Here is a 13366-nt window from a genome sequence, read left to right as displayed (position 1 = left end):
CATGTCATTAAATATTCTTTTACTACTTCATTTTTGAGAGCTGCAAGGTATTCAAAATATGTGAAGAGCACAATTCATTTAGTCAATACTTTATAGGAGGCATTTATGTAGAGGCATTATCTGTAGATGTTTCCTGTTTTCTCCTAGTCCTTTGTAATTTGGTTGTAGAAAAAAATCTCTAAATTAAAAAACTATTTTGAAGTTACTATATGATCAAAACATATCCTTAAAAAATCCAAATACATTTTTTATTTAAATGCATTTTTTTTTCAATTTTGAAGTGCTAATCAGGATATGCACACATGTCAAAATGGTGCCAAGAGACATAGGAAAACTTTGCAATGATCTGGGTTAACTTCAGTGATCTTCCTTTTCACAACAGAATAGGTTTTCACTTTCTTGTCCAGAAACTACCCCCTCACCTCCAAGTCTTGAATTAATAACTTGACATTAAGAAAAGAGACTTCTAAGGGTTCAGAAAGTTTCTTATGGGCTTCATTTGCAAAATCAGACAGGACAGTAACACAGTCTGTGTACTCCTTCTTCATTCTGTCCATTTCATCAGCCCGAGCATACTGTTAAGAAAAGGGAGGAGCACAACATGGAAAATCATTAAGTCAAACCTCTGGGAGCCTGTAACTTTGACATTGACATACTCTCTAGAATTGTTATATGGTAAGAAAGATGCTAATTTCTGACTCTTATTTTAGATACACTTGAAGTAAGTCCAATTACTGTGAAAGGAAAAAAGGAACTAGCATAGAAGCAAAGAATTATGATTTCAAACATGAGTCGTCCCATATTTGTAGGCTCCATATGTCAATATAATCCTTAATCAAACTATACATTTCCATAATGTTCCTCTATTATAAATGGGAAAGAATAAAGGACCAAAAATAAACATAACAGTTCTAAACACATCTATACTCTGCCTAAATAAGCCCATGCTACAACAATAAACAGTCTTTAAACAGACTGTTTACAACACATGCATGTTCTAAGCATATAGAGATTGAAAGACATACTTGCTTGACTTCCATGAACAACTCCCTCCATCGCCCATTGAGCAATAGTAATTGCTGTTTAAGATCTCGGGAAACCATCTCATCACATGTTTCAATTAGAAAATTGCCCGCATCATTCATGGCAGTGTGCTGCTGTATCCAGTGAGGCAAATTTCGGAAAAAATCCTAAAAAATAAACAATGCACACTACTGTAAACCACAGACCAAAAATTAATAAATGATATGGAAGTAACCAAACTATGAGAAGTATCTTTGTTCTAAATTTGTACAAATTTTAAGGTAAATATTCGCTCTCCTTCCAGATGCAATTTTCAGTAAAGAGGTTCAAAAATAGGCACTAGAAATGCTGAGTGTCTTTTTATAAGAACAGCTTATATCTTTTACCATATATTTTGCTGAAGACAAAACAAAACATGATGGCCATTTTCTGTTATTCCTATTTTACAAATTAAAAACTGAATTTCTGTAAGTGTAAGGGACTTGTACATAGTAAATACCAGTGCCAGAGTCATATCAAAAGTGTGGCATTTTAGAGTAATGTATAGTTTTGTTTAAAAATTATAAACAAACTTTTGACCTATCATTTTTTATTTTAAAATCTGAATATAGTACATGAAGATAATTAACCATCATGGATACAAATCGTTGAAGGAAAATTTTTAAAAATTATATATCTGGGCCAAGAAGACTTAATATAATAACATCATTTCTTATTTGTTTAAGGTTACTCACTTGGCAACGAAGCAGTTTTCTGCTGATTTCAAGTTAATATATGTGTACATACATATACACACACACCACGGTAAAAACCAAGGATACCAAAGATAATTCAAAATCTATTTTATAAGCCATGTGTGGGAGGACTTCTCACATAAATAGATGAGAACACTTCTGTTTCTGGTGGTTATAGTCCCTTGGATGAAATTAACACATATGACATCTACTAGGGCACCGCCAGTCTAATCAGAAAAGCCAAAATCTGTAGGGGTACACAGTTCTTGTCATCCTCAGCTACACAAGAATAATTAATCTATGTGAAATATAGAGTGGTAAACATTTAAAAATTATGCATCTACCTGCATAACACAATAATAGAAGAGCCAATCTTGGATAGCAAGCACTTAATTCTAATGTATTTACTATACTTTTTAATGGGAGCCTGGCATTTTAATATCTTTTATATATAAATTGATTTTTCATGGGAAAATATCAGATTCCCATTAAGAAGTACATATACAGAAATCAATCCATTTTATGTGATATTTTAATGTAAGTGACATTAAAGTAAAACAGTACCTCTTAAACCCACACATACACACCTGTAATTGGAGGAAAAGTATCACTCTTGCCCACTTTTGCCATTCTCAACCCTTGACTGAGGGCTGATAAAATCCAAAAAGGAATATCCAAAGAGACAAAAATGTGGTGACCCAGATGTCCAACTGGTGTGTGTCATTATGCAGAATCAATATTAAGTTATCCTCTCCGAAATGAGGAAATCCACAGAGGTCAGGGCCCTTCATGTACAGACCTAATGGTGAGTATAGGGACCTCTGCGGCCCCCTGGGTTTGGCTGTCCTTCCATAGGTTCCTGCTCTTCTGAATGCAAAAGCCAAACACTGAACTGATCAGAGAGGGAATTGTTTTAACATAACTTCTATAAAGCAGTGTATTTCTTGGCCTAAAATAATTTACTAACCCGAGAGCACAACTCTTCAGGCAAAGTCAAGAATCTTGAGTCACATTTGCAAATATATAACATTCCCTAGAGAACTATGCTGTGTCTCATTGCTAAGTTCGTGTGTACTCCTTTCCTTTGGTAAGAGCAATCTTACCTTTTTGGCATGCTCTGACTGATTTAGCATTTTCTCTGCATCCTCTAACCAGGCCTGAAGACTGGCCACAGTATTGCCATATCGATCCCAGTTAGCGATTACTTCTTCCAGCATGCTCCGCACGCTCCTAACTTCTACTGAGAGGTTCCTCCACTGGGCAGTGGTTTCGTTCATGAATTTCATCACATTCTCGGCTTCTTCCACTAAAACAGATACAACAAATTATAATTCTTACTTTATATTTTAAATCCACCAAGCCTTTTCTCTGTGGTCTATACACTGGTGTGCAATTATAATTCTTCTTTAAAGATTTTTTTTAAGATTTTATTTATTTATTTGACAGAGAGAGACACAGCGAGAGAGGGACATAAGCAGAGGGAGTGGGAGAGGGAGAAGCAGGCTCCTCGTTGAGCAGGGAGCCCGATGCGGGGCTCGATCATGACCTGAGCCGAAGGCAGCCGCTTAACTGACTGAGCCACTCAGGCGCCCCTATAATTCTTCTTTAGATTATAAAGTTAAAAGATGAAATGTTAGAATTTCATTCAGCTAATGCTGGGTATGTTGTACCATATTCACAGGTATTTATAAAGATTAAAGATAATATTTTTAAATTGTTTGATAAACGAGATGCAATAAATGACATATGTATTTTTTTGCATTTTATATACACTCAAATAGATGGCCACATATATAGTATCAATCACAAATGCTACAGTTCATTTTCAGCAAATATGACAGACATATTTACAAAATGAAGCAAACATATTTTACAACTTGTGTCTTCACACTAAGTTTTCATTTACTTGATAGTAATATTCAAGTTACTTTTTTTCATTTAATCCTCAGAATTGAAAATAGGTTAGAAAATTGCAATTTAGAGAAGGAATGCTTTTTTTTTTTGCCCCTTCTCAGATCACACACATAGACATGCACACACACACGGTATGATTATATAGGTCAGACAGGCATTGCACAAAGTCAAGGGGACTGAAGCCAATATGTGCATTCCAGGCCCATGGCAGGGTCACAGAAAGATTCTGCAAGAAAAAAAAATGAGCTGATCACAGAAATCTGTAGGTTCTAAACCATACTGCATTCAACAGTTTAGCCAATTCTATCGTGTGTTTTACCTGAACCGTCAGCTTGGATGTACATCTCTGCTGTCCGTTTCAAGATTTGGTATGTCACTTCATACTGTTCAAAGAACTTGGTATTTTCTATAAAAGACTAGAAAGGGGGAGTGGTTAGAAGACAGCAAACACTAGGCAGAGGTAGAAATACCAAAGTCCATTTCTTCAAGGGAGATATACCGGTATTTTGCCCAAATTTACCAACCTCACTCTTATAAAATATAGCAAATTAATTCAACTGTTATAAAATAACCTGGCTATTCCGAGAATATAAATTGATTCCACACTCACTTTTAATTCTAACTCAGCACTATTGAGAAAGTATTCTATTTCTTCTCCACGCAAGGGTTTGTTTTTAGAAGAGACTGAAGTCTCTCCAGACAACCTGGGGCTAACATTTAGAAAGCACTATATTTGGAAGAACATTTTCATGTCCAACTGTGTTTGAGCTGTGGGATTTTGCTGCTCTTTGAACATTAATTCTGGTGAATGATGGCTCTGAGGAACTTGGATTATAAATAAATGGCACAGTGCACTTTCCTTAAAATAAAAAGTACAAAAAATGTTTAAAAGTAGAAAAATTTTAAATAATCACATATCCCACCCACAAGTGTAAAAATTACAGATAAGACATGTCTATAGCTGTATGTAATTTACATACAGAACAGAGCCACCATCAGCAAATGGGCGCTATAAAATTTAGAACACACAAGAAATCCTTAGGTAAATTTTATTGTTAACTCCAGGAAATATGAAATAACTCCTGTTTCAAAGATTAGTCCTGCTATGGTAAAGGGAAAAAGAAAAAAGAAAAATGCAATCATAGTTACCAACGTATCACCAAAGGCTCTTTAGTTTCTTTTAATAGTACAATTAGTTCCTATCATAACCTGATAAAATACTTGATAAGTGTCTCTATTATAAAATGCAAAATTAGCCTTTAGAAACCAGCTGAAGTCCAGTGTGATATGCTAATGAATACTTAATATGGAGATGCAAAATGTTTGAGTGCAGATATAAAACTCCGTAATTTCATAGACATCCCTCAATTTTACTGATAAATTTTTATTATATTTCAAGATAACACTTAAAAACATTCCATGTATAATACATTTCATAGCATTTTATGTTTATAAAGCATTTTACCTATATGTAAATTATTCTTCAGGAATATAGTGACTAGGGAAAGCTGCAGTTACCTGGAATGAAGGGTTCCATGAGGAACACTTATTTCAATAATTTAATAGGCTGTATTATTTTCGTAAGTAAAATAATTAATTGGTTAAATAATTATTTAGCCTTATGTTCTACTCCCTTAACTTCCCTGTTCCCCAACTAGGGAAAGAGTAATTTACTGTAATTTAAATTTGGAATAATTTAACCAAATGAGCATATCATAATTTGATCAAAAAAGGAAAGTTACACCTAATGTGCAAGACACTGTAGACAACTGAAGAGATAAATATATTTGGCAATGTTTAAAAAATAGTCTCCATTTATTTTTGGAACAAATTTCAAGAAGCTAATGGGGAAAACAATTGTTCTAAGTGTGAGAGGAAAGGGAAATAGTGGCTGTATTGGACAGAAAGACTTCATTTAATATGCTTTTGCTAGAATTGTTAACAAATTAATTACAAATGAACAAGAGAGGAAAGTTTATTTCCAGTTTCATTTCCAAGGGGGAAAACAGGATACTTTAAGAATATTATAAATGTTGTAGGGATTCATTAAAGTATTTTTGAGCCTTCCTATTAGGAAGACTAGGCAATTAATTTTTGAAGGAAGATACCTTATTTGTTATTTTACCTTTTAACTGTTTCATTTATTTTGACACTTTTTTCTTTCTGAATACAGAGTAAATCCATTTCATAGCATGAATTATTTTATCTATTAATATCACTTTACTAGGAAGAGTGCTAAATCTCCTTTTTACCATGAGCTAACTAGTCTCTCAGAAGGGTGCAAAAGAAAATGCAAATGAATATTTAAAATAATGATAGGATTAATCTATTTCTTTAAAAATAAGACTTAGAGGGCACCTGGGTGGCTCAGTTAAGCCTCTGCCTTCAGCTCAGGTCATCATCCCAGAGTCCTGGGATGGAACTCCCCTTCGGGCTCCCTGCTCAGCAGGGAGTCTGCTTCTCCCTCTCCCATTGTCCCTCCCCTCTGCTCCAGCTATCTCTGTCTCTCTCTCAAATAAATAAAATCTTTAAAATAAAGAACTACATAATTATAAAAAAAATAAAAATAAGGCTTAAATTTGGATATCAAGTTCAACAAGTCAGCCATGTTATAGTTAATGGCACTTCAAGAAAAATAACATATCTCTTTATCCCACTAAATCCAAAGTATTAGTGGAAGATACTAAACTTCTCTCACAAGATAAATATAGAGATAAATAAATTTCATTCATCGATTTCACTTGAATCGTGCTAAGCCAGGTAATTTAAGATTTAAAAAATCATCTTTGAGAAGAGGTTTTATCAGAATTGTCTATATTAATAAAATAATTACAAATAATAAAGTAAATGTTCACATTACTTATGCTGCATTCACATAGGCCACAATTCCAAGAGCTCTTCTTCTATGGAAAAGAATGAATTATCCTATTTCTTCCATAGTAAAACTGAAGCATGTGTTAACAAAACATGGTCATGTCAAGAACAATGCTGACAGCAAAAACCAAACCAATTATCTCCTGATTTATACTACAGTATGTAATCTCTTATGAATAGCATGTGGCCTAGGTTTAATTAACAAGCATTTGTGAAGTATTTTCCAAGAATTTCTTAAGCACGTAGCAGCGGCAGACCTGAGCACCCAGTACAAGAGGTAAGTAGGAAGCACATTTTCTGATTCTCTAACCCTTTAAAAAATGGTGGGGTTTTTTGCATATGAATAAGATTGAATTGAGAATTCAAACTAAGGAAAAGATAATTATGGAACTTTTATATCCTGCATATTACTTTGGTTATTAGATGATGTGGAGCAGCATATGGCTCATTACAATAAATTTTTTTAGAAACCAAGGAAAGGATTGGATTTAAGAACCTGATTGTATTACTTTATTTGGAAGTCTTCACTCTTTGAAACAGTCTGTTCTAAAGAAAATTATTTTCTCACTAATTCCAAAGGGATGAGAGAAGCTATAGGGGGCATGAGATAAAAGGAAAGCAATATGTGTCCTTCTTTCTTCCTTACATAAGTCCCTATAATTGTATCATCATCATCATCATCATCATCATCATCACTAAAAATCTGGGAAAGACTAAGTCTCCTAGAAATTAAGTTATTTATGAAGTCACATGGGCTGTAAGTAGCTGAACCATAATTCAACATATTTCCATGTGACTGGTGGCCAGACTGTAATAATCTCCCCTACTTTGCCCCGCTCTGCCACAATACCTAAAACAGAAATTATTTCTGTCACTGTCACTATCAGTATGTAAGTGTAAAATATTGTCAAATATGAACTAACATCAAATGGAACTAATATTTATGTGTGCTACATTCCTTAGTTCACTAAGCTACAGGAGATCATTTTAATTATTTGGTCTTTTAAGTTAAAAAAGAAAAAACTTTCACAGCCAATTTTGTTAGATAGACAAGTTCAGTACCTAAGCTTTTGGTTCAGAATGATGTGACTTCAAATCCTGACTCTACTTCTTACCAACTGTGCTACCCAGAACATGAAGGCTAAGCGCTGAAAGGCTCTGTTTCCTCAGTGAAACCATGTGAAAATGCCCAGCCAATAGGGTTGTCATTGGGATGCAAGATGACACACGTAAAACACTGGGCTCATGGGGAACACTCAATATCCCACAGTTATTAAAACTATTAAACAAAAAATATTGTAAAACCCTTTACAGAAAAGAAGCGTTAGCAATAAATAGGTGTTTTTTACCATGGAATAAAAATATTAAGAAATGTTCATTTTAATGTGCTACATTTGTAGTGAAATTAGCAAGTTTACCAATAATTTTAAGTTATGAAGCAGTGAACTTCTCTCTACTTTATGGAAAAAGCAGAAGTACTGTTTTTTTTATTAACATTAATTTGTTAAGATTAATAAACAACTCTTTACATATTCTTTATTTGAGAAGTTCAAAGAGAATTACTAACATCCTTGTATTAGAACATTAACCTGGTGGAACACTTCCATTAGGCATTTCAATCTGATTGGCTGTCCTTAAATAGCGAGAACAAAGACAGATCCTGCATAATTACCTGCTGAGTTCATTGTGTATCATTTGACATGACTAAACCCAAAAATATAAATGTATATCTGTATTTAATACTTAAAAGACTAAAGTAATTGCTTGAACTTAAAAAATAAGATTTTTCATTACTTTCCAAAATAATTCAAAATGAATAAGGGAACACATCATAACAGATTTCATATTTTTTGACACATATTTCCAAGACAATTGTAGTAACCCTAAAGAAAGATTTTACTGTAAATGTATTTTTTCCCCAAATGATCCTGTTTATTCATCACTTTAAAATGTAAAACTTTAAAAATGTAATTAAAATATAGCAAAATACATTCTGGTTCTAGAATGCTTCAGTAAAGATATGGTTTCAATAAACATTCAGTCATACCAGTTACAAAGCTACTCTGACTAGTCAGGTTAGAAATGGGCTTGGATTTTAAAATTACTAATTTCTTATTTAGAATTTGTGATTAAACACAAATGGAGTGGTACAGGACTGAGATGCCTTATGGACATAAACTTTGAGAGCAAATTTGTATTGCTAATAAATTTGTGGGGGGATTTGTTTAACTAACAGAAATAAACTACCTTTAAGAAATAATTCTCTAATTACATGTAAATAGAAAATGCTAGTTACAGAACAACCTAATTTCTTCATTAATGCAGGGCTACTACTCTATGTAGCTATAGAATTATTTATACTGATAGCCCAAAATATAAGATAATCTATAAAAATTAAATTGTTACAGAGATTCACAGACAAAAATTTTACTTTTCCTGGATGCACACGAGAAGCAATGAAACTCAGAGACATGCTGGACCTATAGTCCCCATATGAATAACTGAAAATGATTGATTTTTAGAGACAATGAGCATAATCTTTAAGTATGTTAACTCAGTTTCAATGGTGAGCTCACAATCAAAATCATGGGTATGCAATGCAAAAACTTTTTTTTAAGCAATAAAGCCAGTCAATGATTCAGTATGATTAATGGAGCAAAATCTTTCATTTTACCGAAGAATATAGATAAATATTTCAGATTATTGCAAAGAGCTAACTTATATCAAACTCACTTAACACACTGGTATCTTCATGCTTAAATTCAAGATAAAAATAATAGCGTCAAATAAACTGGTAGGTACTAAGTGCTAAACCCATGTGTCCTCTGATTTCTTTCTCAAAGCACCGGGGAGACTTACAATGTAGTTTTGCAGAAGCAGCTCCACTGACTCTCTCCTCCCATACTTGATGATCCAAGATTTCAGCTTTGACTCTGCAAGAACCAGCAGTGAGAGCAGACGGTACTTTAATTCTAGAAATTCCATTTTCATTAAGTGTAGCTCTGATGTGGAGGAAACAAAATGAAACCTAGAAATAAAACACCGAGAATTTACAGAATGTAACTAATAGTAACAGAACAGTGCTTACTTAACCTGTTACACGTCAGTGCTAAATATAATAGCAGGCACAAGGTCTTCTAAACTCTGGCTGATCAATCACTATCAGGAGATCTGATTCCTTCTCTAGCTCTGGATTTAAAGGCAAATCATGATTGATTGAAGTATTTAATTTAGTTCTTTCCCCTGCCAAGACAACTCTCATCTGTTTCTTTTATAAGCTGTTTTTGCAATATTACATAATGTTCCTCACAGTACTGAATAAAAATACAGTCTCTGAAGAAACCATTTCTGTGATTTCCAGGCTGTGGGTATATTCAGGTTTACTCTTTTCAAACAATAATACATTAGAATGTTGGCATTCTTAGCATATGTTATGGGAGCTCAATTTTTATGTACCAAATGAAAGCATCTCTGCAAAAAAAAAAAAAAAAAAAAATCATTTCATTGAAAAGAAAAGAAATGGAAAAAACACCCACCAGGCATTTAAAAAAAGACACTTCGTTTATAATCAGCCATTCTCTTACCTCTCGGCCATGTCCTCTAATTGATCAGGTGGCACTGGAATCCCGTTAACAGACCTGGTCCGGTAGATTTCATGGAATGCTCTTTTGTGGGCATCTGTGTTTTGAAGCAGATCCTAAGATACAATTTAAAAAAATAAAAAATGGGAAAACATGTTCACAGGAGGCTAAGAAGCATAATTTTCAGCCTGTACCGATGAGTCAATGTACTCAACAATCTGATCATGCTGCTACATCCATATGCGACTTGGTGCCTCTCACAGGCTTTTACCTTGTACAAGAGCCCTGGTGCTTGTCTGTAAGGCCTGTGCTAGAGCTGTATCTAATAATTATGGCATCTTTTAAACACACATGACACTTGCACGGCAATGCATTCAGACATTTTAAAGGCACATGGTCCAAAGGAAAATATAGTTACTGCTATAAACAATGATTTGTTAGGATTTTTCTCCTTCCTTGATTTTGAATATATTGGTGTTTAGAAGCTGTAAACTAAGCACAGCTGCTTTAACCCTTTAATGGTAATACACACACACACACACGTATATATTACACTCTTGTTATTTTACTTTGAATACACGTAGACTACTACAAAGTGATACTTGCTCACCATTTAAGCCAGTTATATTACAATATTATGAAAATACTCTTATGGTTAGAAGATTTCAAACAAGCACAGGGAATGTCCCATAGGTATCAGAGTGGAAAGATCAAATGTGATGTTTATGAATATTCTTTGTAGGCTGTATAGAACTACACAAATTTTAATAACTTATCTAGATTTGTTTTCTGAATTTTTCACTGTCAGTAGACTTACTTGTATAAAGACTTACAGGTATGTCACAATTCCTAGCCAATTTCTCACACAGAAGCGAAGAAAAATGAAATGTGGTACATGCCATATTCTCTAGAGTTTAATTTGTTTCCCAATAGCAGAATAAATACCCAATAGTTTGTCACTCACTGAAAAGTAAGACCCATTAGCCCACCAGAATGATACATTAAGATTAACACTGTTAGCTCAGACTGAGATTTAGTGGGTTTCTTTTTTAAAGATTTTATTTATTTATTTGACAGAGAGATACACAGCGAGAGAGGGAACACAAGCAGGGGGAGTGGGAGAGGGAGAAGCAGGCTTCCCGCTGAGCAGGGAGCCCGATGCGGGGCTCCATCCCAGGACCCTGGGATCATGACCTGAGCCAAAGGCAGACGGTTAACGACTGAGCCACCCAGGTGCCCTGATTTAGTGGATTAATTGGAGAAAATAGAAGCAAAAAACACCTGTGAGAGGCACCAAGTCGCATATGGTTTTCTCTTAAAACCATAAGAGAAACACTTGATGGAAGGGGGAAAAAAATGAAGGCTCTCATATATAAATTAAAATATTAAGGTCATACTAAGGTCATATGTGCTTGCTCACATAAAGACATATGTGTTTGTGCCTTTTAACTTGAGGGACATTAATTTTTACACTGTAGAAAAATCTAGGGCCAAACTACTTCTATTCTTTATATTTTGCTATTATCACCTATTGATCTGCACAGGTAACTGCACAGATTTCATAGGTCACTCATGCCCAGAGGGAGGCCACTATGTACAGGAGCTGATCACAGGGGACAGAAGACCAACCTAAAGTAGCTAATGACTATGAGTATTTTAGTCACCCCTTGCCTCCTTTATAACATCTAGACACATTTCTGTGGCTTATGATCTTATCTGAAACTCCCCCCCAAGTGAGCACAGGGCAAATTTAGAGCCATCATCACACCCAGCTCCGATTTATTATATATGACTATAAGTTAATATATGAGTAGGGGTCTGTGACTACACTCATATGTCCCGTCGTTTTCTAAAAAGTTTTCCTTATTATAGTCAGTATCTAGTTAACTGAAAGAACCTTGAGAAGATATCAAAACAAAAACATTTTCAAAAATATGATAAAGGAACTACAGCTGGTGTGATGTCACTGGGATCTCTGAAAAGCCATCGTACTAAAAACCAGCTAGATGCTGAGCACAGCATGTGACTTTAATTCACTGGTGGGCTCACAGGAAGTAAGGGAAATCTTTTAGGTCTCCAACTCTGGTTAAAATATGACCCCAAAACTGGATCATAGACCTGTGAGCAAAAACAAATGGATAAAGCTGATTGAGGCAAATATCTATACCATTGTAGGAGTTTAAGTCTTGGAACTTGGAGAAGGTGGGAACAGTGAAATTCAGAATCCTAATGAGCCAGAACCCTAAGTACTAACAAAAGTTAACTGGTAGGAATGTAACAATATTGGACAAAATAGATTTGAGAATAAAAGTCATTACATGTAATTAATTGCTTAAGGATGAAACTTTCAATTTGCTAGTAGCTATCTTAATTCTGAACTTGAACATATCTAGTAAAGCCTCTTACATAGAGTAAACTTTACATATCTAGTAAAGTTTTTACATAGAGTAAAAACTAATAGAACTCTAGGGAGAAACTGACAAAACCACATGGCTGTGGGAGCTATCAATGCCCCTCTCTCAGTGACTGAGATGGAGCAAAGGAGAAACTGGGCTAGCAGGTGGTAGAGGGAGGAGGAGAAGCAAGGGGAAAGGGCTGCAGATCTGTGGACCTCTATAAGAATTTGGGATTGCTTATTTTGAATAGGTGGGAGCCACTGGGAAGTTTTGAGAGGGCTGAAATGAACTGACTTGCATTTTACAAGCACTGCTGTGGCCACGTTACTGAAAATGCCCTATCCTTGATGCACTGCTTCCCTTAGCTTCTAAAACAACACAGGAGCTGGATTCCCTCCCACCTCACTGATTGCTCTTTCTCACACTCTTCTGCTGGTTCATCTTCTACTCTTTGATTTCTTGATATTAGATTCCCTTAGGGCTCAGTTCTTAACAGGTTTTTTTCTCTGTCTATACTTCCTTAATTTCTTTAGTCTCAGAGCTTCCAACATCCTTCTATATACCAATGATTTTGAATATTTATCTCCAGCCTATACCTGTGTCCTGAGCTCCTGTCTCTTATCTCTTACTGCCTACGCCACATGTCCGCTTCGATGTGAAAAAGTCTCATACTTATCATGCCCCAAACTGAATTCCTGATCTTTCCCCAAACCTGCTTCACTGTCTCTCCGTCTCAACTGATGGAAACCCCATTCTTCCAACTGCTTAGTTGAAAAAACACAGTGTCATGTATGACTCTCCTTTTCTTTCACAATCAATATCTAATGCCAAAAATTGCTCTGCC

The 13366-nt window shown here is 34.8% G+C and overlaps 1 protein-coding gene across 15 annotated transcripts in view; it reads right to left on the bottom strand.

The window, feature by feature from the left end:
- Positions 1 to 13366, bottom strand: part of SYNE1 (spectrin repeat containing nuclear envelope protein 1) — a 437497-nt gene that overhangs the window by 285551 nt on the left and 138580 nt on the right. For 14 of the 15 annotated variants that reach the window (XM_032407632.1, XM_032407640.1, XM_032407639.1 and 11 more), the window contains 6 exons: positions 10130 to 10242; positions 9405 to 9573; positions 3991 to 4087; positions 2861 to 3063; positions 1026 to 1190; positions 423 to 575 (listed from right to left, as the gene is read on the bottom strand). In XM_032407632.1, coding sequence (XP_032263523.1) covers positions 423 to 575; positions 1026 to 1190; positions 2861 to 3063; positions 3991 to 4087; positions 9405 to 9573; positions 10130 to 10242 — 900 coding nt within the window. Of the gene's footprint in view, positions 1 to 422; positions 576 to 1025; positions 1191 to 2860; positions 3064 to 3990; positions 4088 to 9404; positions 9574 to 9633; positions 9643 to 10129; positions 10243 to 13366 lie in introns of those variants that run through there. The other variant, XM_032407646.1, reaches the window with a different exon arrangement.

This window comes from Phoca vitulina, unplaced genomic scaffold (genome assembly GCF_004348235.1).
Source record: "Phoca vitulina isolate PV1807 unplaced genomic scaffold, GSC_HSeal_1.0 scaffold9, whole genome shotgun sequence".
NCBI lineage: Eukaryota > Metazoa > Chordata > Mammalia > Carnivora > Phocidae > Phoca > Phoca vitulina.
This window is presented reverse-complemented; position numbering and strand designations above follow the sequence as displayed.